Source organism: Canis aureus, chromosome 27, assembly GCF_053574225.1.
Source record: "Canis aureus isolate CA01 chromosome 27, VMU_Caureus_v.1.0, whole genome shotgun sequence".
NCBI lineage: Eukaryota > Metazoa > Chordata > Mammalia > Carnivora > Canidae > Canis > Canis aureus.
The window spans coordinates 10,063,635-10,089,627 of NC_135637.1; the positions used below are offsets into that span (position 1 = coordinate 10,063,635).

At 58.9% G+C, this 25,993-nt stretch overlaps 2 protein-coding genes and 1 long non-coding RNA gene across 16 annotated transcripts in view; 1 reads left to right on the forward strand and 2 right to left on the reverse strand.

The window, feature by feature from the left end:
* The window catches only part of PITPNM2 (phosphatidylinositol transfer protein membrane associated 2), a 140,220-nt gene extending 117,154 nt beyond the window's left edge, over nt 1-23,066 (forward strand). For 4 of the 13 annotated variants that reach the window (XM_077875383.1, XM_077875376.1, XM_077875377.1 and 1 more), the window contains 22 exons: nt 1,231-1,458; nt 3,902-4,210; nt 5,168-5,263; nt 7,332-7,436; nt 7,641-7,711; nt 10,485-10,732; nt 11,124-11,313; nt 11,437-11,556; nt 12,063-12,280; nt 12,739-12,917; nt 14,013-14,183; nt 14,702-14,851; nt 15,884-16,048; nt 16,750-16,911; nt 17,773-17,921; nt 18,254-18,370; nt 18,669-18,785; nt 18,901-19,049; nt 19,143-19,292; nt 19,641-19,824; nt 19,905-20,033; nt 22,040-23,066. In XM_077875383.1, coding sequence (XP_077731509.1) covers nt 1,231-1,458; nt 3,902-4,210; nt 5,168-5,263; nt 7,332-7,436; nt 7,641-7,711; nt 10,485-10,732; nt 11,124-11,313; nt 11,437-11,556; nt 12,063-12,280; nt 12,739-12,917; nt 14,013-14,183; nt 14,702-14,851; nt 15,884-16,048; nt 16,750-16,911; nt 17,773-17,921; nt 18,254-18,370; nt 18,669-18,785; nt 18,901-19,049; nt 19,143-19,292; nt 19,641-19,824; nt 19,905-20,033; nt 22,040-22,417 — 3,785 coding nt within the window. In that variant the 3' untranslated portion in view covers nt 22,418-23,066. Of the gene's footprint in view, nt 1-1,230; nt 1,459-3,901; nt 4,211-5,167; nt 5,264-7,331; nt 7,437-7,640; nt 7,712-7,991; nt 8,164-10,484; nt 10,733-11,123; nt 11,314-11,436; nt 11,557-12,062; nt 12,281-12,738; nt 12,918-14,012; nt 14,184-14,701; nt 14,852-15,883; nt 16,049-16,749; nt 16,912-17,772; nt 17,922-18,253; nt 18,371-18,668; nt 18,786-18,900; nt 19,050-19,142; nt 19,293-19,640; nt 19,825-19,904; nt 20,034-20,128 lie in introns of those variants that run through there. The other 9 variants (XR_013366460.1, XR_013366461.1, XM_077875379.1 and 6 more) reach the window with 9 other exon arrangements.
* LOC144299777 (uncharacterized) lies at nt 3,330-11,084 on the reverse strand. The gene is made up of 3 exons (XR_013366466.1): nt 6,571-11,084; nt 4,405-4,576; nt 3,330-4,310 (listed from the first exon to the last, which is right to left on the reverse strand). It is a non-coding gene; the product is annotated as an uncharacterized LOC144299777 (long non-coding RNA).
* A 593-nt stretch (nt 23,067-23,659) lies between the features above and the next one.
* ARL6IP4 (ARF like GTPase 6 interacting protein 4) lies at nt 23,660-25,976 on the reverse strand. 2 transcript variants are annotated; one of them, XM_077875405.1, is made up of 6 exons: nt 25,817-25,976; nt 25,362-25,535; nt 24,651-24,941; nt 24,450-24,567; nt 24,014-24,083; nt 23,660-23,934 (listed from the first exon to the last, which is right to left on the reverse strand). In XM_077875405.1, exons 2-6 carry the CDS (start codon nt 25,522-25,524, stop codon nt 23,878-23,880), a joined length of 699 nt encoding a protein of 232 aa, XP_077731531.1. In that variant the 5' UTR covers nt 25,525-25,535; nt 25,817-25,976; the 3' UTR covers nt 23,660-23,877. The 2 variants fall into 2 exon arrangements, with proteins under 2 accessions (XP_077731531.1, XP_077731530.1); XM_077875404.1 differs by having other exon boundaries at nt 24,651-24,965.
* Between the last annotated feature and the right edge of the window lie 17 nt (nt 25,977-25,993).

The window sequence follows — 25,993 nt, forward strand, 5'->3', positions numbered from 1 at the left end:
CCTGAGCTCCGTGGGCTCCCTCTGAAGGCCACCTGCTGGGTGGTTCCTGAGTCTCTGTGATGGAACTCATCCGCATCCCAGCCCTGCGTGACCTCTGGCTGCCCACACAGGCCACCACGTGATCTGCTCCGGAAAGGATATCTGCCCCTCCCCAGATGCCGCTGCCCTTGGGCCGCTCCTGACCCCTTACTGGTCTCAGTGGAGCCTACATCTGTGTCTGCAAACTCCAGCGTGGATTCAGTGCAGGCCGGCGAGCAGGGGAGACGAGACAGCCAGAGCCTGGTCAGGGCAGAGCGGCCCTCCTCCGGGTGCCATCATCCCCACACACCCAGGAAAGGGCTCTCTGAGCCTCGAACTCTATCCTGGGGTTTATGTACCCCAACTGTGTCCCCCACCCTGTGCAACACATGCATGCCTTGGGAGCTGGCACAGCAGGAGGAAGCAGTGTGGGACAAGAGACGGCCCGAGTCCTTCCCAGAGTTGCTGCTAATCCTCTTCACCGTGTTCCCCACCACACACCCAACCAGGTCCCACCAGCCCCTCATTCTGTCTCCCAACACCCAGCCCTATGGCCTCCACCACCCGTTCTTCTCAGGACCAGCTGGAGTCTGACACCTTCTGCCCGTCTCCTCTCTTCTGACCTACGAGGGGTTCCTAGCAGGCCAGCCCGCCCTAAAGCCACTATGACTTTATATAAAGCCACTGTATAAAGCCACAAGTAGACTATTGTGCCTCTTCCACCCCAGGGTATCTCTAGGCACCCAGCCCGCTGAGAAGAGCTTCCATCCCCTCCCCTCCCCACCCCCACACTCTCGGGCGGCTCCCCAAACTCTCCCATTCCATGCTGCTGGGGCCTTCTTGGCTTCACTGCTCCACTCCTGGAGCTGAAATGCCACCTTTTCTGGGAAGCTTTCATGAGCCTTCTCTTCTGTTTGCCGCCCTGCCGTCCTATCTCACGTCCTCCATGGAAATTCCATCTCTTCATGCCCCCTCAGTTCATCACCTTATTTATCTGCTTAGAGTCGTGGGAGGAGACAGGCCCTGAGGTTGGGAATGCTCAAGGCCAGAGCGGCCCAGAGCAGCACCCCAAACCCATGTCTGCTCCTATAGCATTATGAGCCCTGGAGGCCTGTGAGGATCTAGGAGTGGCAGGGACATGGGGAGGGAACTTAACAGGGGCTCTAGGGCGGAGATGGGGCAGAAGTGACCACTGGTGGGCTCTCCCCACAGACTTCATCGACATCGTCAAAGACCCTGTGCCCCCCAACGAGTATAAGACGGAAGAAGACCCCAAGCTATTCCATTCGATCAAGACACAGCGGGGGCCCCTGTCTGACAATTGGATTGAGGAGTACAAGCAGCAGGTGTTTCCCATAATGTGTGCCTACAAGCTCTGCAAGGTGGAGTTCCGCTATTGGGGCATGCAGTCCAAGATCGAGAGGTTCATCCATGACACGGGTGAGCTCACCTCTCCCGCTGCTTCTCTCTGTGCCTCTTCGTGATTCTGTTTCCCTCTTCTTCCCTAAAGATGACCCAAAGCCCATGTGCAGCTTCCTGCGGGGCTTATCTCGACCACTTGCTAAGCACCTAGAGATGACAGGCAGTGTATGTTGGTTGTCCCCTTAAGAAGCCCGAAGGCCTGCCCCCAGACACTCTGGGCTGCATTGTGTTTAGAGCACCCAGTATGGACCCCTGAGAGGGAACAGACCCAAGAGAAGACTCCCTGCTGCTTAGTCCCCCATGGGCTGGATGTTACAGGGGCAGAGGGTCTTGGACACCATGATGCCCTCACACCGTGGAGCCTGGCCTGGAGCAGGTGCTCAGGGAAGCAGATGAGCCAATGGGCCCAACATGGGGCTCCTCTCTCCCCTAGCACCCCCAGATCCCTACTTGCCCCCCAGGTCATGGCATGAGATCAAGACCAAGGGCCTGGCCCAGCCCAAGGCTCAAGATTTAGGAGTGGCATCTGGGCAAACATCTTTTGATTCTAAGAACCAGGGTTTCGGTTTAGATGTGAACAGAGCCACACTATTGATAGTGTGCATCACGTGTGTCATATCAGCCCACAGTGACCATGTCACCCCCACTTGTAGAGGAGGAAGTGGAGACCCAGTGCTGGGCCTGACCCCAGATCTCCCCTCTCAGCTGCCCAAGATCTGAGCTGACATTCTTGGAGCAGCAAACCGGGACATCTAAGCAGATGGTCTATTCAATGTGGGACCTAAGGGTGGTTTTCCTGAAGCCTCAGCCCAGGACCTTGGGGTGCATAGACAGTCCTGGCTGAAGGAGGGTGCCCTCCCAGGAGCAGAGGGTGAAGGGATTTAGGAAAGATTGCTGGGGAGGCAGAGTGGCCTGAGCTAGGTGGAAGGGTCACCAGAGACCAGCTTGAGGACATGACATGGCCTCACCACTTGGAAGGCTGCTCCACTTTCTCTAGGAAAGTGAAAAATGGATGCCCTGAGACCCAGTGACATCCCTCCCAGGTTTGCTCCCTGGAGAAACTCTTGTACACATTCCAGAATGTTCAGAGTAGCAAATTTATAAAAAGCCAAGTGGACAAACGATGAAAGTGAGCCAAAGGCCCAATGGCAAGAGAAGGAATAAATAAAATGTGGTATTGCAAACAAATAAATACCATACAGCAGCAAACCTGAAACTCACCCAAAACAGCAAGTGGCAGGAAAAGACATACAGCGTGACACATAGATGTAAATGTCAACAACACGCAAACCAGCCTAACGTGTTGTGTAAGAAAACACATCTGTGTGCTATAACAGGAAAGAAAAGTAAGTGATGCAGAATTGAGGATGGACCAAGCAAGAGGAGAATGTGTCCAGGAGGGCCATCCAAGGGCTCCCTGGTTCTGGTCACGTCTGCTTCCTCCCTGGGTGAATAGGGATGATGTTCTATCTCTTCTAAATTTTTTCTTTTTTCTTTTTTTTTTAAGATTTTATTTATTTATTTATTTGAGGGGGGTGCACATAAGTGTAGGGGAGGGGCAGAGAGAGAGGTGGCAACAGTCCCCCCAAGGTCCCACACTGAGCAGGGAGCCCAAAGCGGGGCTACGACCCTAGGATCATGACCTGAGCTGAAGGCGGACGCTTAACCGACTGAGCCACAGGCACCCCTCTTCTTAATGTTTACTTAACAAGCTCTATTGAGGTCTAATTTGGCATACCATGTAATTCACCCTTTGTAAGAGGACAGTTCTATAAGTGGCTATATATTCCGAGTCATGCACACAGTTCTAGAACATTCCATCACCCCAGTCTTTTGTTCATGTTCACAGTCACCCCCACGCCCACCCCCAGCCCAAGGCAACCCCCATCTGTCTTCTGTCCCTAAAGCTCTTTTATTATCCTTTATACCTTGAAAGTGATCTCATTTTAGTTATTTTATATGCATGATACAGTCTTCTATAACTTACTTTGTCTTATTTTGTATCTTATTTTATATGTATACATGTTCTGTTTGGAAAAAAAAAAAAAGACTAACCCACTTTGAACTAGAACTTGATTTCCATGTGGAAAATTGACAGCAAAAGTGTAATGGGGAGAAGGTTGTCAGGGAGTCCTCCTTCAGCATCCTCTGGGGCCAGAAGCCCCCAAAAATTCATTGTGGCTTCTGAGTGGGCACAATCCCTCAGGAGGCACCTCTGCTCTGGTTATAGAACCACTGAGAGCTCGTGAGGCTATCTGTCAGCCAGATCCCTCATTTGCAGATGGGGAAACTGAGGCATGGAGGGGGCAGTGATTTGTCCACAGCCACACAATGGGTATAAACTTGGGGTGCCTCCCAGCCCCACGCCCAGCCCTGGGGGCTAACCCTGCCTGTCTCTCTTGTCTCTCTCCCTCCACCCCCCACTCCCCAACCCCTGTCCACCGCCACCACCTGGGGGCAGGCCTGCGGAAGGTGATGGTGAGGGCCCACCGGCAGGCCTGGTGCTGGCAGGACGAGTGGTACGGGCTCAATATGGAGAACATCCGGGAGCTGGAGAAAGAAGCGCAGCTCATGCTGTCCCGCAAGATGGCCCAGTTCAATGAAGATGATGAAGAGGCTGCCGAACTGGCCAAGGACGAAGCCAGCCAGGCCCAGGCCCCTGGGGAGCCCCCCCAGCCCAGCAGTAGCAGCGGGGAGCCCCTGGCAGGCCGGGGCCTCAAGAAACAGTGGTCTACATCCTCCAAGTCCTCGCGGTCATCTAAGCGGGGAGGTGAGCACTGGGGGTCTCAGGGACAGCCCTCACCCCTGCCACTGCCAGATAATTCTGATTCCAGAAACGGACTCTTGCTTCCCAGCCTTGTGGGCCACACCTGTAGGGCATCAGAATCATTTTGCCGGTAGGTAGCACCCCAGCTCAGAGTGAGCCCAGGGTGCCCTCCCCGCAGCAGGTACCCCCAGACTCACCTACAAAGGCCAAGTGAGACAGGCTGGCCCAGTGGGAACCCAGCTCCCAGCCTCTCCTAGGGCCCAGACAGCTACAGCTCTCAGGAGTCAGAGTTCCCAGGAGGAGACAGAGTCTGGGTAGGTCCCGCCAGTACATCCAGTAGGCGTCTCTGCTCCTGTGGTGGGAGCCAGGCTGAAGGAGAATGAAAACCTTTAGATTCTGAGAAAGGCCTTTGTTGGGAGGACTTTTGGAAAAGTGCTGTGGCTGTTTGGGAAAAAACAGGGTATGCCATGTAGAACCCGGAGTTCCATCTGCAAATCCAGTTTCCCCACGCCAGGCTGCCCGTCTCCATGCTGAAGGGATCTGTGGCTGTATATACGTCGATGCCTTTTAGGGCACTCACCTCCTGACAGAGCACTCGCAGCCTGTCTGTCTGCTCTGCTGCAGGAGAGTTTAAGGGACTCACTCCCAGGCAGATCCTGGTCAAATCACAGGAGCGGATCCTGGCCTGAGTGCCTGCACGTCCTGGCCTTAAACCGGATTCCCTCCTACTTCTTGTCCTCCCTGGGACACAACTACCTTGTGCCTGGTGGTCTGGGAGGGATCATCCTGAACATTCCAGGAGCTTCCACCGAGATGGGCCAGGGTCACTGTGCCCCTCACTCCTCCCTTCTCTCCTGAACCCTCCTGGCCCTGCTCTAGCACCATCAACCTCTGCTTGCCTTCTGCCTGCTGAGCCCAGCCCAGCTGGCTGGTCAGTCAACCTGTGGTTTTGCCTTCCAGCCAGCCCTTCCCGCCACAGCATCTCCGAGTGGAGGATGCAGAGTATCGCCCGGGACTCAGACGAGAGCTCAGACGACGAGTACTTCGACGCTCATGGTACGGGGCTCTTCCCAGGGGCCGGGAGGGAGGACCTGAGAGGGTCGGGTGGAGGAGGAGATGGAATCATTAGGAGTTGGGGCTTCAGGCTCACCCTGGGAATAAACTGGGCCTGGAAGGTAGGGACTGTTCTCTGGAGCACCCTCCCCCAAGTGGATTTATACTCAGACGGGATCTTTGTTCCACATGTGAGTTTATTTCCACAAGAAACTTTACAAAAACATGGCCTCTTATAGTTTTCTAAATCTTTGCAATGACCTTTCTTTTTTTCTTGGTTAAATGGATGTCCATCTAATGTAGAAACTTTTGCATATGCAAACAAGCAAGAAATATGCAAAGTGTCCATTTTCCCACTAATCCCAAAATAAGCGTACAGTGAGCGTACAGCCTGCTGAATCACATGCCTTTGCTGGATAGATGTGGGTACAGTTGACCCTTGAACAACACGGGTTTGAACTGCATAGTCCACTCCCAGGTGGATTTTTTTCCAATAAACATAGTACCATAAACGTATTTTCTCTTCCTTATGGTTTTCTTAATAACTTTTTTCTCTAGCTCATCTTATTGTAAGAATACGATATATAATATATATGCATATGTGTGTGTGTGTGTGTGTGTGTGTATATATATATATAACCCACAAAATATGTGTTTATCGACTCTTTATGTGTCCACTAAGGCTTCTGGCCAACATAGGCTATACTTAGTAAAGTTTCTGGGGAATCAGAAGTTTGACGTGGATTTTTGACTATGTGAGGGGATTGGCGCCCCAGCCTGTGTTGTTCAAAGGTCAGCTGCACTGAACTCTCTCACTTGCTTCATACCTTGGCCATTCTTCTTGGCTGGCAGACAGGTCTGTAGAGATAGGTTTCCAGCGCACAGACTCAGAAGTGGGGAGAGTCTTGCCCACAGGACTAAGCAGACCAGGGGCAGGCTAGAGCCCTCTCTCACATGGCAGCCATGGGCCAGAGCAGACAGAGGAGCCACCTGATTATGGTATTTTAGTTAACTGGCTGGTCCTCAAGGGGGAACCTGGCAACTCAGTGTCCAGGCAAAAGGGATCTGAGATGGGAATCGAGAGCTGCCTTCTCTACTCTAGGCCTTCCCAAGGGTGAGGAAACCTGTTTTGGGCATCCCACCCTACCCCAGCCAGGGCAAGAGGGGCACCCTCTCCTGGCTGTGAGTCCCTGACTGGAGGAAAATATACATCTAATGTAAAACTTTAGAAAAAAAAAAAACAGGAAGAGAGAAGAATTAATGAAGCAGGAGATGCCAGAGGGGCAATGGCCGGGGAAGCACCCACCAACCTGCTGCATGGCTGGAGGAGGGACCCAGAGCCCCTACAGCTGCAGGCTGAAGTTCTCATAAAAGCAGCAAGAGGAGTAACGGGTGGAAGTGTTCACAGCAACGCTTCTATCTAGGCTGTACATCTGTCGATGCTGAAAAGAGTCAGGAACATTAGCTGATGATGGGTGGAGAAACAAAACGTGGTCCAACCATGCAGTGAAATAGGATTCAGCCATAAAAAGGAAGGAAGCATTGACACCTGCCACAGCATGGATGGAGCTTGACAATATGGCGCTCAGTGAAAGAAGCCAGACACAAAAGACCACACATTGTTTGATCCCATTATGTGCAATGTCCAGAACAGGCAAATCCATAGAGATAGAAAGTAGATCGGTGGTCGCCAGGGACTGGGGGAGAGGCCGGTGGGGAGTGACTGCTAATGTGTACAAAGTTTCCATTCGGGGAGATGGAAATGTTCTGGAACCAGACAGAGGTGGTGGTTGTGCAGCATCGTGAATGTGCTAAATGCTACCTTAAAGTGGTTTAGATGGTGAATTTTATGTTGTGTGAACATTATCACAAGCTTTAGAAAAGGTCAGACAGAAGCGCCAAGGGCGTCGGTCACGTGTCCGCCCTGCTAAAGAAGGGAGGGGGTGAAGGGCAGAAGCAAGCATGGAAGTGTGCACAGGCCAGAGAAGCGCGGGAGCCCCCAGAGTGGCACAGCTAGGCCCCCTCAGGCCCGCCGCCAGGGGGTGCTGAAGCCCTCCTCTCTCTTCCCCAGAGGACCTGTCTGATTCAGAAGAAATATTCCCCAAGGACATCACCAAGTGGAGCTCCAATGACCTCATGGACAAAATTGAAAGTCCTGAGCCGGAGGATACACAGGGTACCTGACTTGGGGGTGGCTGGTGGGGGTGGGCTGCAGAGGCAAGGCCTCTTCTCTCTGACCCAGCTCCTGTGTAGTGCTGGGCATCCAGGGGGATTGGGAGTCCCCAGGGCACCACTTGTCAGGGTCACTGCCTCTGTCCCATGGGCCTGGCGCTGCCCGGCTGCTCCTCTGCTCACGGCACCCACTGCTTCTGTGTTGCAGACGGTCTATACCGCCAGAGCACCCCTGAATTCAGGGTGGCTTCCAGTGTGGAGCAGCTGAACATCATTGAGGTGGGTGCCCCGGGGACAGAGGGCCAGGGGCTGTGCTGCCCATGGCCCCCAGGGCTGCAGAGGGAGGGAGCTGTGGTCATGTGGGGCCGCCGAGGCAGAACATGGCACTCATTGCCACATAACTGCAGTGGCCTAGGTGCCATCAGAGAGAGGCCCCGGGCCTCCTTCCCTCCCTGCCCCGCCATCCCCCAGAACCAACAGGGATTGCAGACGGCCCCCAGAGAAGGTCTTGACCCAGCTCCACCTGTGGAAAGTGAAATGAGAAACTTGTAAATTCCAGACCAAAAAAAAGATCTTCACCTTGTACCCAGCCTTTCTGCGTTTGCTGAAGAAAATCAGATGGAAGGGGAGGAAGCGAACACCATCTAGGCAGAAGTGATGCGGCTGGCGGCCGCTGCCCCGCCAGGGACTCGCAGGGCTCTCTCAGTGTCCAATAAAGCTGCCTTGTAGAGCGCCTGTGTCCGCTTCGGGGGTTCTTTGCACAGAGCTCACGCCCCTTGTCCTCCTCCAGCTGTGGGTGGTCAGAGCTGTTTGCACGGGGCGGGGCTGTCACACGCAGTGGTCACTGTGCTGCTCTGGCCTCAAGCTGCCCAAGGTGGAGACAGCACCTTCGGGAACTTGGGATCCCTGGGGAGCCTGGAGCAGGTGCCAGGGAGAGGAAGCAGCATCCACACCGCCCTCCCCAACTCCGGGTTTTCAGCTTTGAGGTCTGAGGTCAATGTGGGCTTTTTAGAAGGCAAACCGGGATGAGGGGAGTTGATTTGCAATTGCTGGCTGATGGTGAGACAAAGCAAATGGAGCCCCCCCCACCTAGGGTGCACACAGCTCTGACAGCCCCCTTGGGAGGAGCAGAAGGGGCCTCGGGCTCGAAATCTGCCTCGGGATGTGTGTTGGAACCCAGCGCTGATTCTGGGGCACCGCCATCCAGAGTCAGATCCCTTGGCTTGCAATAGCCCCCAAACCGGAGCCTCCTCTCCCAGCCTTGTGGAGAGGGTATGGCTTTTTAGAGACACTGACAGGGACCCCCTGGCTCTCCAGAGCTGGCCCCACAGCTCTCAGGCCCACTGCCACGTTCCACCCTCCATGGAGTCTGTTCCTGCAGGGCTCTAGTCTGAGTCTCAGGTGGGGCGAGCCCCGGTAGCAGGCATGAATGGGAGGAGAGCCATGTCTCCAGTTGGCCTCTGGGAGTCCCAGAGCAATCCCAAACTCTAGCACTAGGTCTCAGAAGACAGGCACAGGGCTCTCACTCCCCACCCTAGCCCGTCCTGGGCTTCTGAGGGATGCTAGGCTCCCTCTGTCTAACTGAGTGATGGTGAGACTGCCCTGAGATATTCTTTCCTTGAGGCCCTCCCCAGCCTTATTGATAAGCAAGCCCTTGGGACAATGTGGCAGTTCCTCCTGGCTGCTAATCTGGGCAGCTGGTTGCTCCGCCCTGCCCTGCCCAGGAGGGCCAGTGGTGGGCAGTCCTCATGTGGAGACAGGAATCATTCCCACACTCTGCTGGGCATGTATGTGTTCCTGCCCAGGCCCCAGGGCCCACAGCTGGCCAATGACTGACCACCTCTCGGGGAGGAGGCAGCCCATCTTGCCTTGGCTCCGGACCCAGTACCCCCACCAGCCTGCCTGCCTTGTTCACTGCTTGGTGGCTCCTGGGCCAGCCCATTCCCTTGCGTTTCCTGGCAGCCTCACCAGCCCCTGAGCCCAGAGCCTGTGCTGCCCACTCCTTGCCTGGACTATGTTGACACTTGGGTGCTGCTGCTGCCCCCACCCCCCGCACACCATCCATGGCTAGGTCAGGGCTGGTTGTCCCCACATGGGCCTTCCAGGTGGTCTCAGCACCTTGGTCTGTCTCCCTGGTTCCTTAGGGATAGGCCTCTGTCTTCAGCCCCTCTCTTTGTGCTCCACACACGTGGACATAATATGGGCATGGCAGGTACTCAGCAGGGGCCTCTCTTGGTCCTAGTTCCCCTAGTCACATACCACAAGTTAAGGTGGAGAAAGACTCCTGGGGATGGGGCCACAGCCAGGGTTGGCAGGAAGACAACTGAACTGGTGGCAGAAGCTCTGGGTTCCAGTCCAGCTTGGCACTGATGTGTTGTGTAACATCAGGCAAGTCTCTTGAACTCTCTGGGCCACGACCACCTCAGCTATAATGGAACAGTTCCATACCCCGTGCAAATGTGTGCAAGTCTCAGGGCTGACTTTGACCTCACATGCAGGCCTGACCGGCAGGAAGTAAAATCACTGACCTCTCCCAAATTATGGGGTTTCAGACAGGCACACCTGCATTCCCTCTCTGCTCTAAGATGCTTGGAGACGTTGGTCTTGGAGAGAGTCCGGGAATAGCAGCACAGAGGGTAAAAGAGAAGCCCCGTGTGGATGGGGGGAGCTCAGAGCTGCAGGTCCAGTGCCCGGGGTCACCGCCCACCCAGGCTGAAGCTGCCTTGGGTGCAGATGCACGGAGGGCAGGCAAGCTGCAGAGGCCCACATAGGATGGCCTGGTGCCTCCTCGCCAAGGCTGGAATCTGCCACCTGGGCCCCCTGATGGGAAGTGGAATCTGTGCTTTGGAGGCTGGCTGATGGGAGCAGGGTGCTCGTGGGGAGGATGAAACCACCTCGGCCTCCCCAGGGGAAGGGGTCGAGATGGCCAACCCCTGGCCCTGTAGCTGAGGAACTGAAATGGGCCTTCGGAGAGGGAGCAATGGGCCAGATGGGCCTCCCTCTGGGGTGACAGGGGCCCAGCGGGGAGCTGACGCCCCGCCAACCTGCGCAGGACGAGGTCAGCCCACCCCTGGCTGCGCCGGCCTCCACAATCCACGTGTTGCTGCTGGTGCTGCATGGAGGGACCATCCTGGACACGGGCACTGGAGACCCCAGCTCCAAGCAGGGCGACGCCAACACCATCGCCACCGTGTTCGACACCGTCATGCGTGTGCATTACCCCAGTGCCCTGGGCCGCCTCTCCATCCGCCTGGTGCCCTGCCCGCCCATCTGCTCCGATGCCTTCGCCCTTGTCTCCAAGTGAGTGCATGACACCCAGACCACCCACCCCTGAGGGTCAGGCCACTCCCCCAACACTGGCCCCCATCTCCATGTCCGTAATTACCATCCAGTCCATTCTGTCCAAAGGTGAAGAACCTACAGAGGAGGGGTCCCAGGCCCAAGACAGCCTCAGCTGCCCTATCTGTGAGGTGGGGGTGTTGACCTGCCTTGGAGACACAAGGCCGTGCTCCCCGGCCCTCTTACCCAGGCTTCCAGGGCCTGGCCCAGAAGTGGCCTCATAAGGTTTGCCGAGTCACCCCTGAGGCTCTCAAGCAGCAGGAACTCCAGGCCTGCTGCTCTGGTTGGGGAGAGGGCCCGTTGGGCTGAGCTGAGGCTGTCTGCCCTCTCCTGATCGAGCACCCTCCCCCAGCCTCAGCCCCTACAGCCACGATGAAGGCTGTCTGTCCAGCAGCCAGGACCACATCCCCCTGGCTGCCCTGCCCCTGCTGGCCACCTCCTCACCCCAGTACCAGGAGGCGATTGCCACAGTGATTCAGCGGGCCAACCTTGCCTACGGGGACTTCATCAAGTCCCAGGAGGGCATGACCTTCAGTGGGCAGGTGAGTCGTGGGGTGGGGAAGGGAAGAAGGAAACCCTGCAGGGCAGGGGGTGATGACCCTCCCTGGCTAGCACCCCAGCAAGCAGGGCAGGTACTTAGGCCTCTGGGGTCTCTCCCTCTCTAGATCTGCCTCATTGGGGACTGTGTGGGAGGCATCCTGGCATTCGATGCCTTATGCTACAGCAGCCAGCCAGTGTCTGAGAGTCAGAGCAGCAGCCGTCGGGGCAGTGTGGCCAGCGTGCAGGTACCAGCTTCCCACGGCCCCCAGGGCAGGGGAACTCCAGGACAGGAACTATATCAACCTTTAGCCCCAGCAAGGGAAGGGTGGAGGTTGCCAGCACAGGTGCCCAGAGCTGACGGGGCAGGTGTGTGGGGCAGGTGAGCAGCTGTAGCAGGACACAGCCTCATGTACATGAAGCTTCAGCAGGGTCTGCCCCAGACTGTGGTCTGATCCTGGGAGGTGTAGTGGGTTGGCCCCTCTGCACTTCCCAGCAGGAGAGGATCTGAGGTCCCTCTGAGGCGGAGCAGCAAATGGCCTGGGTGGACCAGGCAAGGCAGTGAGATCAGTGGGAGATTGGAGCAGAGATCCAGGTGGCCAGCTCAGGCAGGCACAAAGGCTGTTGGGACTCAGGCAGTGGTCCGGGAGGACAGTGGGGCCCCTGGGGGACAGGGCTTTGCCCTCTCTGGCGTGGGTGAGAGGCTGGCCAGGCAGTGGCCACCAGGCAGTGAGCCTGCATGGGGCTGTTCCAGGACACTGACCTGCTGTCCCCCGGCACCCTGGTCAATGCGGCACATGGCACCAGTGGCAGCGGTGGTCTGGAGAGCAGCCGGCACCTGAGCCGCAGCAACATTGATATTCCCCGAAGCAATGGTGTTGAGGACCCCAAAAGGCAGTGGCCCCGAAAGAGGAGCGACTCATCCACCTATGAGCTGGACACCATCCAACAGCACCAGGCCTTCCTATCCAGGTGGGTGGGGTCCGTGGAGCCTGAGGGTCAGCCCACGAGGCCTGTGGCCGGGTGAGAAGGGGGACTTGTGAACCAGGTCATGCCGATTGCTAACATGAGGTCCTGGGAGACCCAGACAAGCCCATGGCTCTTCATCCAGGAGCAAGTGCTTGCTGGGTGCAGCAGGGGTCATACACACCAAAGCCCACCCTGAGCCCAAGGGAACAGGTTGTCTGGGGATTGGGCAGAGCCAGGGGACAGAACTGATCAGGGGTGGCTGTTCCAAAGGCAGTGGCACCCCAAGAGAGGTTGGGACCAGCTGTCCCCAGGGGTGTCCCAGCAGGCACTGGGCAGCCACATCTGCAGGACAACACAGGGGCCAAACCTCGTTTGGGCCTGGTGACCGCTGGGGGGCTTCCTTTAGAAGGCTGAGGGCAGGCTGGTGCTGAGAGGGTGTGTGGTGTGACCCCCATCTGCAGCCTCCATGCCAGTGTGCTGAGGAACGAGCCCAGCTCCCGCCGTTCGAGCAGCTCCACCATGCTGGATGGCTCAGGGGCCGTGGGGAAATTTGACTTTGAGATCGCAGATCTTTTCCTCTTTGGGTGCCCGCTGGGGCTGGTCCTGGCCTTGAGGAAGACCGTCATCCCTACCCTTGATGGTGAGAGCTCTACAGTGGTGGGACGGGGCAGGGGGCCTATGTACTGGGTTGAGGGTCTCAGTGGATCCCTGTCACAAGGCCATGGCCACATCCCAGGCCCCTCGTGCATCAGCCTCATTTCTGCGCTGCCCCCGCCCTGCACCTCCCCCTGCCCCCAGCATAGGCTCTCTGCTCTCCTTTGGTCCAACTCCAGCAGCTCAATGTCTAGCCCTTATCTCTTGACCCCTGCTGCTCCACTGAGTCTTCAAGGTACCTCTGGGAGCTGAGGTTCAGAAGGGAGGGGGCTGTCTGATATCAGATGGACACACACACACCTTGTCTCCTGGGCCCAAAGTCTTCCCATAAGGAAGAGATTGGAAGCTAGGCACCCTCAAATCCTCCTAGGTGTCTGGCCTTCCAGTCCCAGAAGGGCCACAGCCACGCTGCTCCAGGAACCCTCCTCATGGCCACAGGGACAAGGAGGTGTGACGTGCCAGCTGAGCAGCTTGTTAGAGTAGCAGTCCCTGCAGGGTCCCCTGGGATCGGCCAGTGTGGCCCAGGGAGCCGTGCAGGGCCCGGGTTACATCCCTAGGTTACAGAGGGGGAAACTGAGGCTCAGAGACACTTGTCCAAGGGCAAGTAAGTGGTGGCTTATATATAAGTGGACAAAGACTCAGGGACAGTGATGTTATGGCGATATCATCTGTAATTGTGAAAAAACAGAACCACTATAAACATCCCTCCACAGACAGGGGGTGGGGTGGGGGGGTTGAATAAATCCTGGCAAGGTGCACGATGGAGTGTACTAGAAGTAAAAGAGTTGGTCCATATTTTTATGTTAAATGGCGGGGGGATTTCAAAACATATAGCACCTGTTCCTATGTGTGTGTGTTTAAAAGTGAGGCGTCTGTTACTGCTCGTTTATCCTTACGTTCGCCTAATCTCCCCAACAACCACAATGTGCTCAGAGTAGCAGCCCCATCGCACAGCCAAGGGCTCCACTCGATTGGGACTGATCCCAAATCCTAGGGGCACACTTTCGGCTGCCCCACCCCACTCCTGCTGTGGACCCCGCCTCCTTAAGGCCCTGCCATCCCACCTGCCCCCCACCCTCAGTTTTCCAGCTGCGGCCAGCCTGCCAGCAAGTCTACAACCTCTTCCACCCCGCGGACCCGTCAGCCTCTCGCCTGGAGCCACTGCTGGAGCGGAGATTCCACGCCCTGCCGCCTTTCAGCATCCCCCGCTACCAGCGCTACCCGCTGGGGGACGGCTGCTCCACGCTGCTGGGTGAGAGGCGCTGGGGGTGGGGGGGCCCGGGCCGGGTGGGGCGCGCCTGGGGTCCCTGCAGGCAGGAGGGGGCAGCCTGCACTGAGCTCCTCTTGGAGACTGGACACCCAGTGTAGTACGGGCGCATCGACCCCACGCACCCCGGCAAGGGGGGATGATGGGGCCTCACCCCTGGGGCCAGGTGGCAGACTGGGAAGGATCCCCTCCTGTGGCCTGAGGCAGAGCCGAGGACCTAGTGGGGCTCTGCATGGGGACCCACGGTGGCAGCGGCCGGCTAGGGGTCACAGGACAGGGGGGCTGCAGAGTGGGTCAGAGTAGGATACTTGTGCGAGGGCTGCCCATTGCCCCACTCCTGGCCTTTCCCGGGCAGTTCCCATCCCCCACCCTGGAGTGTGTCCCGGCATCCTATCCATCCTGGTCTTGGAGGAGCCCCATGTGTCTGTGTCGGAGGAGCGTGTCCCGACTGCCCGCGCGAGTGTCTGTTCTTGTCCTGTCTGTTCTCTCCCATCTGCCTCCAGTCGAGACAGTGCAGAGAAACCCTGAGCTGGTCCTGGAGGGTGGGCCCCTGGCCCCTCTCCCCCCAGGGGACGGCTTCCTGGAAACCAGTATCCCTGTTCCCGCGCTCACCTGGCAAGACGGGCCCCGCCCGAGCCCGGGCTGTGCTGAGTGTCTGTAACACCCCCCGTTCATTCGTGGTGGCGTCTGCTTCGCTGGCTGACTGCTTGTCCTCAGGGGCTTCCATGCCCTCCTTGGCCACTTGGAGTCTGTGGGACCGTGGCGTCCCACAGAGACCAGACAGGACCAGTCCTCAGGATCAGGCCCTGGTGCCCCCTCTCTGCACACCGAGAGCCTAGGAGCCCAGAGGGAGGAGGGGTCACCCCAGAGTCACCTAGCATGGCTGTCACTCCAAAGGCTCTGTCCCCCACTTGTGAGGCTGGTGGGGGCAGCCAGGACACGGGTGAGGCCTCAAGCCTCACTTGTGAGGGGTGGATCCCAGGGTCCCCCTCCTTCCCTCCCTGAGGGAGTCCAGCACCTCATGCGCCCCCTCTGCACGCTGGCCCTCTAGCCGAGCCCCACTCTCCCTGCCTTTGTCCGCAGACACCCATTCAGAGCTGGCTCAGTGTGGCCTGTGTGAGGGCCGTACAGGGATGTGGCCTCATCCTCAGTCCCCAGTACTGGGCATCCCCCGGAGGCCACTTGAGGCCCTCCCGTTAGCACCCCTCAACCCAGCCACAGTGTGCTGTAGTCAGACCCTGCCAGGCTGAGGCTGGGAGGGCTAGCCAAGATCAGGAGCTGTGTGCTGGGTAAGATGGGTGGCCAGGGGGGGCGTGAGCCTGGCCGCCTTGCCTCCCCACCTACTGTATCTGTGTCAGTCTGTCTGTCCAGCCCTGCCCCAGCCCTCCCTCCCTCCCTCCCTCCCTCCTGCCTCAGCTCTGTGCCCTGCCCTCTCAGCCCTGAGCAGGCAGGTCCTGGCACGCTTGGTCCCGTCCTCACTGCCAGCTGTGCTCAGATGCCACAGCTCATCTGCAGCTGGAGGTGTCAGCCTTGCCGGCACAGCCTCAGCTCTGGCCCGCCCAGCCCAGAGCACACGGGGCCCGACCTCCCGCTGCTCGGGGGGCCGGGGGGGCTGGAGGCCCGTGGGGGGGCTGGGCTGGGGTGGGCCCTCTCTTACTGCTGGTCTTGTCCCTGTCTACCTGCAGCAGACGCACTCCAGACCCACAACACGGTCTTTCAAGAGCATGTGGCCCCCTCCTCGCCCAGTGCCGCCCCCACCACCCGAGGCTTCCGCCGAGCCAGTGAGATCAGCATTGCCAGCCAGGTGTCGGGCATGGCCGAGAGCTACACAGCATCCAGCATTGCCCAGAGTGAGTGAAGTGGTGTCAGGGGCCTGCCCTCCCTGCACCCTCCCCTCCGTCACAGTGAGGGGTCTGCGCCCCCCCCCACACACACACACACACTCCCCCAACCCAGGGACAGTTGGTAGTGTCTGGAGACAGCTGGGAAGGACACTGTGGGTGCTGGTGTGTCATGACCAGGGGTGCTGCTCAATACCTACAAGGGCCCCAAATGTCCATAGAGGACTCTGGAGGGAGGGAGCACTGGAAGGGGTACCCCAGTGGAGCCAAGTTCAGGTGGGAGGCTATGGGCCTGGGAGGAGGGGTCTTAGCCCCAGGGGTGTTGGGGCTCCCTGAGGAAAAAGCTGTGGGCCATTTCTGGACAAGCCACGGGGGGCAGCTAAGGGGAGCCAGGCAGGCAAGAACTCACCGTGGCTGTCCCTCTATGGCCTCCTCCACTGCTTGGCTCCTCAGAAACTTCTCAGCAGCTGGAAGCAGAGCCCAGGTCACCCTCTCTAGCCCCCAGGGCCAGCTGCCCCTCCGTCCTCCCTGACCGTGTGATTGGTGCCTATCTGGCTGAGCAGGGGTGCCTGAACAGAGGCTGGCATGAGTATCCTTCTGTAAGGAGGGCCTAGGATCCCGGCACTCTTCCCAGCATCCTTCCTGGCCTTTGATGACAGCCTAGTGGCCCCAGCATGGCTGACCCCTGCCCTGTTATTCTTGCTTCCCAGAGGCCCCGGCATCACTCAGCCATACCCCCAGCGTCAGGCGCCTGTCTCTGCTCGCCCTGCCCCCTCCCTCCCCCACTACCCCAGGCTCCTACCCACAGGCCGGGCAAGAGAGCCCCAGCCTGGAGCAGGCCCCCCGCCTCCCTGACTTGGACATCAGAGAAGGTACTGGGTGTCACGTGGCCTCTGCCCACACACGCTGTCCACCTATAACCGGGGTCACTCACCGTTTCCAGGCACATCTCACCACCAGGCCCTGTCCGCTGAGGCCTAACCAGGGAGCTAGAGGCTTGAGCTGGGAGCACTCAGATCTGGGGAGGAGGTGGAGGGGTTGGGAGTTGCCTGAGGGTGGGGACCAAGGGACTGTGCAGCAAACAGGCCTCAGGCAGAACACAGGAGAGCCCTGACCCCCATCAGGCACCATTTACTGAGCATCTCTTGCATGCAGCCATCAGAAAGGCACTTTTTAACCCTTGTCTGGAGCCGGGGTGGTTTCCCAGCCCTGAGTAGGAGCTAGGATTCACACCCAGGCCTTGACACTTGGGCTGCAAGCTCCCAGATGCTGAGGGGACATCAGGCCTTGCCCTGGGGTTCACCCCTACAAAGCCTTTCACCAGCCTGAGGCCTGCAGGGCAGAGCCGGGGCAGGAGAGGCCTGGAGAGGACATCGGGGGCGGTGGAGGGCAGGATAGAGGGTCACCAGGGTCAGCAACAGGACCAGGGATAGACCTGCTTCCAAGCCAGGATTGTCTCCTCCCCCTAAGTTCACACACGGAGGCTCCCCGCCCTCATCCCAGGGCCCCTGGCTGCTCTCATCCCAGGGCCCCTGGCTGCTCGCATGCTATCCTGGAGTCCTGTGCCCTCCCCGCTCCCTCCTGTCACCCAGCTGGGGAGGAGGCTTGCTTTGGCTGCAGCCCTTCTTCCTGGTCAGATGACCAGGAGACTGTCTAGCCTTTGGGCTGAGCTGAGCCCGAGGGGCCTGGCAACCCTCTGAGGGCCAACCCAGTCAAGGCCCTCCTCCTGGCAGTTGCAGCAAAATGGTGGGGTCAGAAGCGGATCGACTATGCCCTGTACTGCCCTGACGCCCTGACGGCCTTCCCCACGGTGGCCCTGCCCCACCTCTTCCACGCCAGCTACTGGGAGTCAACAGATGTGGTCTCCTTCCTGCTGAGACAGGTACCCTGGGGCCCACTGCCAGCAGCACTGGGGCCTCACGCAAGGACCAGGTGTCACCATTGCTGACATGGCCCCACATCATAGATGAGGGGGGGAGGCGCGTCAGACTACAGAGCAAGCAAGACGGAGGAACCCTGACAGGTGCCGGGCTGGGGTGAACGTTTGTGTGCATTCAGAAGACATGTGAATTTGGGGGTACCAGAGGGTGGAGTGGAGTGGGTTGAAGAGTGTCCCCCAGCCCCTCACAGGTTGCTGTCTCTGGCTCCTAGGGCCACTAGAATAGGCAGCCACAGGCTTGAGAGTGTCCCATGGCCTGTTTCTTCCCCTCCCAGGTCATGAGGCATGACAACTCCAGCATCTTGGAGCTGGATGGCAAGGAGGTTTCAGTGTTCACCCCCTCAAAGCCAAGAGAGAAGTGGCAGCGCAAGAGGACCCACGTGAAGCTGAGGGTGAGGAGGCGTCCAGGCTCACGGGCCCCACATCTGTTGTCCTACTGAATCCTCACAAGACAACCTGTCACAGACAAGGAAACTAAGTCACAGAGAAACATGCTCATACTTAACCCTCAGTTTCTGAGACCGGAGCTCTTACCCCACGTATGGACGGGGAAGTGTGCCAAGGCCATGCAGGTCAAGTGGCTGAGCTGGACTTTAACCTGGGCCATCTGGCTTTCAGCCACCAGGCCCAGGAGATCCCGGCCCTCCTTCCATCTCCTACCCTGACCAGCCTCACTCCCTATGTCCCCAGAATGTGACCGCCAACCACCGGATCAATGACGCAGTCGCCAACGAGGATGGCCCACAGGTTCTGACGGGCCGATTCATGTATGGGCCCCTGGATATGGTCACTCTGACTGGGGAGAAGGTGAGGACATGGGGAAGTTGCAGGAGCCCCTCGCTTGCCTCCCTCCGGCTAGGGAGTAGGGGGTCAGGGAGGCCTGGGGCCCAGCCCGTTCATGACCAGCTTGCCCGGCTCCCAGGTGGATGTGCACATCATGATGCAGCCACCCTCGGGCGAGTGGCTGTACCTGGACACGCTGGTGACCAACAGCAGCGGGCGGGTCTCCTACACCATCCCCGAGACCCACCGCTTGGGTGTGGGCGTCTACCCCATCAAGATGGTGGTCAGGTACGTGCCTCTGGGGAGTGCACAACCCAAGCCACCTGCCTCTGGGGCAGGAAGAAGGTGTCTAAGGGGTTCTAATGCGCTCCCCTCTCCCAGGGGAGACCACACGTTTGCTGACAGCTACATCACCGTGCTGCCCAAGGGCACAGAGTTTGTGGTCTTCAGTATTGATGGCTCCTTTGCCGCCAGTGTGTCCATCATGGGCAGCGACCCCAAAGTGCGGGCTGGGGCTGTGGACGTGGTGCGGTGAGTGACCCCCAAGGGGCACAGTGGGCGGGCTCAGGGGCAGGAAGCTCCCAGAGGCCAAGCTGGGGAGGACTTTGGGCACCAGGGCAGGGGACGTTTGGCAGGGGCTCACAGAGTTGCTCACCTAAGAAGTGGGACTCCTAACAAGACGGTGACACCTATTGTAGAAGGCATCCCTGGGGACTGTGTGACCTGGGTGACTGTCCTCGTGGCTGTTAATGTTTCTCCTTAGCCCAGAGATGCACTCTTCAAGGGCTCAAGTAGAGACTGGCTGGGCAAGGAGACAGGGTGGCCCAGGCGGGAGGATGGGGCCACCATGGGACACCCAGGCCTCACCCCCCGTCCTAGGCACTGGCAGGACCTGGGCTACCTCATCATCTATGTGACGGGCCGGCCTGACATGCAGAAGCAGCGCGTGGTGGCATGGCTGGCCCAGCACAACTTCCCCCACGGTGTGGTGTCCTTCTGTGATGGCCTGGTGCATGACCCGCTACGGCATAAGGCCAACTTCCTGAAGCTGCTCATCTCTGAGGTGGGTCCCAGGCGCAAGGGATTGGGGCAGGGCTGGGGGCAGGAGGGCTGTGCCCGTGCCCACGCCAATCTCACCCACAGCTGCACCTGCGCGTTCACGCGGCCTACGGCTCCACCAAGGACGTGGCAGTCTACAGCTCCATCAGCCTGTCCCCCATGCAGATCTACATCGTGGGCCGGCCCACCAAGAAGCTGCAGCAGCAGTGCCAGGTAAGCGGGCAAGCCGTGGTGGGCGGCCCCGGGGGGCCAGCCCCCCAGAGCCCGGCTCCGTGACGTCCACCTTCCTCACTGCCCCCTCCCTGCAGTTCATCACGGATGGCTATGCGGCTCACCTGGCCCAGCTCAAGTACAACCACCGGGCACGGCCGGCCCGCAACGCGGCCACCCGCATGGCACTGCGGAAAGGCAGCTTCGGCCTGCCAGGCCAGGGTGACTTCTTGCGCTCCCGGAACCACCTGCTCCGCACCATCTCAGCCCAGCCCAGCGGGCCTGGCCACCGGCATGATCGGACACAGAGCCAGGCAGATGGCGAGCAGCGGGGACAGCGCAGCATGAGTGTGGCAGCTGGCTGCTGGGGCCGCACCATGGCTGGCCGGCTTGAGCCAGGGGCAGCCGCAGGCCCCAAGTAGAACACCGTTAGTGAGGCGCTGTGGTCTCCATGGTGCTAGACCAGGGCGGCCAGCCCCGCCAGGAGGCTTGGCCTGGGCACACAATGTCGACTGGAGACAAGCTTGTCCCAGGGCCTGGCGGAGGACATAGGCCGTGCCACACAGCCCTCTCACCCCTGCCTCATGTCCTAGGGTCTGAGGGGTTCCAGCTTGCAGGAAGACCTGTCCCAGGATGACAGAGGGACCAGGACTCCCCATGCGAACTGGCCCACGAGGCACTCCTAGACATTTTGCCCTGCATTGACCTCCCAGCATCCTGACGCTGGGCCTGGGCCCAGCCTGTCACCTCCCATCCACTAGCTCACCCTGACCCCCACAGGTCCCCTCCCACTTGGTAGCAGCTCCACTGGGGGACAGCCTGCTTCTTGTTAACTCGAGTTACTCAACTGTTCAACCTCACTGGTTTTGCACTGATTTTTGAGAGTGGAGATCCATTACCGTCTCCTGTGGCTACAGACATGCATGAAAATCCAGCGTTCGCTAATCTGGGACCTATAGCCACACAGAAGGCTCCAGGGCGGCAAATCCTTGAGCAAGCAGGAGAGAAAGGCCATATCTTAATTTCTGCAGCTCCGCCTGGCCCGCCAGCGCTGTGGCAGCCCCGGACCCCTGCCCACCTGTCCACGTGCCCCACCTGGAACCCAGTCCGGCGGCGAGGCTGGTGAGGCCCAGAGCCGGCTCCCGAGAAGCCATGCCTCGGGCTCCTGGGCCTAGCCAGGCCCAGCCTCCTCTTCCACTCCTCGCCCGCCACCAGTCAAGGCCATGTGCCTTGGCTCTCCTGCGTTTCTACACCTTTCTACTTCTCCAATCTGATTTCTATGAGGTTTTTTTAAAAGAGCAATCCTTGGCTGCTTCCTTTTCTTAACTCTTTCAGTACCAAGCGCAGCCCCTCCACATGAAAACACCCAGCACTGTGACGGAGTCCAGCCTGGTTCTGGGTCCCGGGGCCCTACACCCTGCCCACACAGTGGGGCATGGGGTCCCTGCCTCACCTGACCCCCATTAATTCCACTGAATTTCTACTTTGGGGTGAGTGGGGCACACACTTAGGTTTTTTTAATGCCAATTCCGTTTTGATGCCGAATCTAAGAAGCCACAACTTGCTTCGTTAGCTTAAGGGCAGGCAGCCATGACTCCATTCCCCACCTGGTAAGGACCACAATGTCCTGCGCGCTGGGTCTGAGCATCAGCCCTCCCTCCCCAGAACCAACCACGGATCTCAGCTTGACTCCGGGTGGCCCTTCTGCTGCTCCTCCTCCTTCTACTTAAGGCGGGGGAGCCTGCCTGGCCAGGCTCCGACTCTGAAAAGCTGCTGCCAACCTGGATATGGCCTCAGGGCCTCATGGGCTGGGACGGGGAGGTACACAGATTGATGTTAACATTTTCCTGTGTGTAGATATGTACAGCCAAAGGGTCGTGTAAACGTTCTGCAAAAGTGGGTTTATACAGAGTGAAAGCTATTTATTTTGTGCAGAGAAAAATTTCTGGAGGGATAGGACCTTCAGGGTTTGTTCATATTTAAGATGTAGCTTTTTGTTTTTGTTTCAGGCGTTATGTATAAAGCAACGATTATTTTATGGACCAAGTTTTAATGTAAGTGTTGCAATGGAAGTGCAATACCTGACCCCCCCGCTCCCCGGCGGGAAACCGCTCGGCCCGACAATCACAGCCCGGCGAGGGGCCCCTGTGGCCAGTGCCTCCTCCTCTGTCGGCCCCACCTCACCCCATCCTGCCTACCGCCTCGGTGACCAGCCATCCGGAGAAGCACCTGGAAGAGTCTCGGGCCCGCCTGCAATAAAGGCTTGGGAAGCCTCCTGGCCCGGGGAGGCCATGTGGGCAGTGGGCTCGGCCTCTCCCAGCAGGCAGCTCCCCCAAGCTCTGCACTCCCTGCCCAGCTGCCAGCCATGCCAAGGACAACAGCAATAGTCCCCTGGGCCTCTCCCAGCGGCCCTTAGCCATAGATGGTGAGATGGGCAGCCTACCCTCCCCGTTGACATATCTCTTCTATATCCAGGTTTGCTTCCTGCCTCCCTTTAAGATTCCTTTTGGCACATTCTCTTCTTAAGGAAGCACCAGTTTTTCAGAAACTTAGAGAGGGAGGGCAGAGTCCTTTAAAAATACCAAAAATGTTTACAGCGTTGGGTGCTGAGCTGCAGGGCTCAGGCCTGACCAGTCATAACCAAAGGGTGAGGCAGGCCTTGCTGACTGCCACCCCCACCCCAGGCCTGTTAGAGTAGAAGCCTTAGCCCCATTCCCAACCCCAACCCCAGGACTGAGCCTCAGCCTACCACTCCAGATCCAACCACCTGCCTTCTCTTTGATTTCTAAAGAGGGATTCAGCAGAGACCCCACTCCCAATTTTCCCAGCTCATCTGAGCTGCCTGCCTGCCCGCCCACCCGCCCGCCTCGTCGCAGTCTTCACGTCTCAGCCCCCTCCTGTCTCTGTCTGGGCCATGTGTGAGCAGTGTCCTGACTCGCCCCATCCACCCTTGCCACCCCTGCACCTTCGGGCCTGAGTGTGCTCTGTATACAGTGTCATTGTCTGTTACACCAATTAAAGAAGCAGGAAGGCTTCCTTCTGGTCTCTTTACTGCACCAGCAACTGCAGATCACAAGCTGGGGATGCGGGCCCAGGATGGGGGCACGGCCTGTCCTGGAGCTAAGACTGTAGTGGGGAGAGGCTGTCTTTCCTGATAAACAGTGCCCACTGCACTCGCCATGGCTAATACTGATACAGTCACACAAGCCTTACCCTGCCCTGGGCCTCCTCCCAGCCCCTTCCGAGGCCACCCAGTGAGGTGGATGCAGAAAGCCCCTCTGCTTTACAGACAACACCACTAGTCACCTGGGCCAGGATTCCCACCCTGGCCACCTGGCCCCAGCACCAGGACTCTGAATAGTTGTCATCTGCGGAATAAAGAGCAAGTCTGAGGGGATCAGGTATAAGAGCCAAGTCTGGGTCTGGGATGCAGCCAGGGGTGAGGGTCAGGGTCTGGTGTAGGCAGGCTGATCTGAGGATGAGCAGGCAAAAGTGGCTGGTGTGCCCTGTGCTCATGACCACCGACGCACACCCCACCTTTCCCCCCAAATTCCTGGAGCCCTTGTTTTACCTCTGGAAGTTCATTAGCAACCTTCCCTCCCTTCAGCACAAAACAACAACAAGGAAAGTTTCCAATCAGAGAAAATTTAATATTTGGGAAGCTATGCTTTCAGGAGATGGGGGAACTGATTAGGCCAGTGACCCTGTCCTCCACCCCCTGCATCTGAGAGGAAGCTGGGCCAGAGGCCAGGCCACAGGAGGAAAGGCAAACACCCACTGGGCTTCCTGTTGCCCACCCTGAAGCCAGCCTCCAGGCCATGCCATCAACACTTAGCCAGCAGGGCCCTCAGGGTAGCAGCCCAGCTCGCATCTGGAAGGCCAAGCCATCCCCTCGGGTAGCTTGCTGGAGAAGAAAGTGCAAGAAGGGGAAACATCAGAAACCAGAGCTGGGCGTGGACCCCGGGGAAAGGGGTGACACCCACCTTGTTGATCTCTCTGTGACGTTCCTTAGTTACGATTTCCTCTAAGACCTCGCCATCCCCCTTAATGAGCCTGGGGACGGAGGGGAAAGGACGCTGAGCCTCTGATGCCAGAGCGGACCCAGAGATGCCAGGCCTCAGGCCCCCTCCCCTGAGCAGCCAGAAGCTAGGCACTCCCCCCTCCCTCTCCCCCGCCCTTGGGACACTGACAAAAGCTGGGGAGTCTCTGCCATCAGACTGACCAACTGGCTCTTTGAAGACACTCTTCAAGGCCCTCCAGCCCCTGCAACTGCTTGCTCTGGGCAGTAAGAACAGCCTGAGAAGTCCCATAAATGAGTAACTACTTTTCTCTGGTCTCTGGCTTTATACAGCCAGCAGCCATCAGCCCTCTTCCTGAGCGTTCAGAGTGTGTGGGGCTGAGCTTCGCCCCACTGCCCACCTGGTGCGTCCTGTCTCTGGGTCCACCACCTTGCGGATGATGCTCTGCCGAGCATCCCACTCCTCCTTGGTCATGGGCTTCATGGCCTGGATGCGGGACTTCTGTTCATCCGTCAGGACTGCAAGGGGAGACAGCAGGGAGTTGGCAGCTGGGTCTCAGGGAGGGGACCCCTTCCCTCCCGCACACTGGGTGGCACAGTACCTGGACCATCCTCTTCCTCCTCAGCAGATCTGTGCCACTGGTCCAGGGAGGGTCCCGGCAGAGCCTCACCCTGCTGCTGCAGCTTTGCCTTCTCCTTGCCTTTCTTCTTCAGCTGCTTCTTCCTTTTCCTCTTCTTCTTCCTCCTCTTCTTGTCCTTGTGCTTCCCCCGCTTCTTCCGGTCACCACTGGAGGAAGAGGAGGAGGACGAAGAGGAAGAAGAGCTAGAAGAACCGGAAGAAGAGGAGGAGGAACTGGATCGTGGTCTCCTCCGGGCTTTGTGCTTGCTTCTCTCTGTGATGCAGGGAGAAGGTGAGGCTGGAAGGCCAGGAGGGGAAGAAGTAAACCTTTATTCCCTTGCTCTGGCCTCTGGCAGGCATACAGGGACTACTGGGGGAGAGACCCTCCAGGTAGGGCTTTCCAGAGCAGGGATGAGCACTCTCTGGGCCTCACCCAATCGCTGTCTGGCCAGGAGCAGGGCAGCCAGCCCCCAGATCTCAGCTCCGGCTGCACAAAAAGCATCATTACTGCTCCCTTCAATCCGCACATCATGCGCTGGCCCAGCCTCTGGGATCTGAGTGTCTTTCAAGCCAGACGTCCAGGTGCTGCGCTCTGCACTCCTCTGACTACCGCCACCCCGGGAAGCCCGCTCAGCTGCCTGCAGCGGCCTCCGCAGAGTTCCCACACCTCCTTCCCATTCCCTGCGGTCCTCACCCTCCGCGCCCGAGGAGGTGATGATGGCCTTGCGGTCTTGGCATCTGGAAGCCGAGCAGCTCCTCGGAGCGTCCTTGCTGCTCTTCTTCCTCCTCTTTTCCGACCCTCGGCCCCGGGAGCGGCTTCGGCTCTTCGAGCGCTTGCGGGAGCTGACGTGAGCCATAGCGCCGAGGGCTGGAGACCGGCACACACGCTCAAACGGGGGCTCCCGAGGGCGCCTCTTCTCGGGGCCTGGCTCTCGGGGGCCCAGCACTCATCGGCACCTGGGCAGGCACTGAGCGGGCCACCGCCCGGCCCCCGCCCCCCGGACCCTCGGCCCCTTTAAGGGCCCGCCCCCGCCCGGACGCTCCACGCCTGCGCACGGCTCTCCACGCCCGGACGCTCCGGCGCCCCGAGGAGCCGCCGCCGTTCTCAGCTGCCAGGTGCGTCCCGAATCCCTCGCTGGGCGCTCTTACCCTCCGCGGCCTCGCCGCCCCAGGGAGGGCCCCCGCAGCTGCTCCGTCTCCTCCTCAGCCGCCCATCTGGCGGGACCCTGGCACCCACACCGCGCCTTGCCGAGCGGAAGCGGCGGCGAGGTGACTTCCGGCCGGGACAGTGCTGCGGGAGGGCCGTCCGGCTGGGAAGCGAGGTGC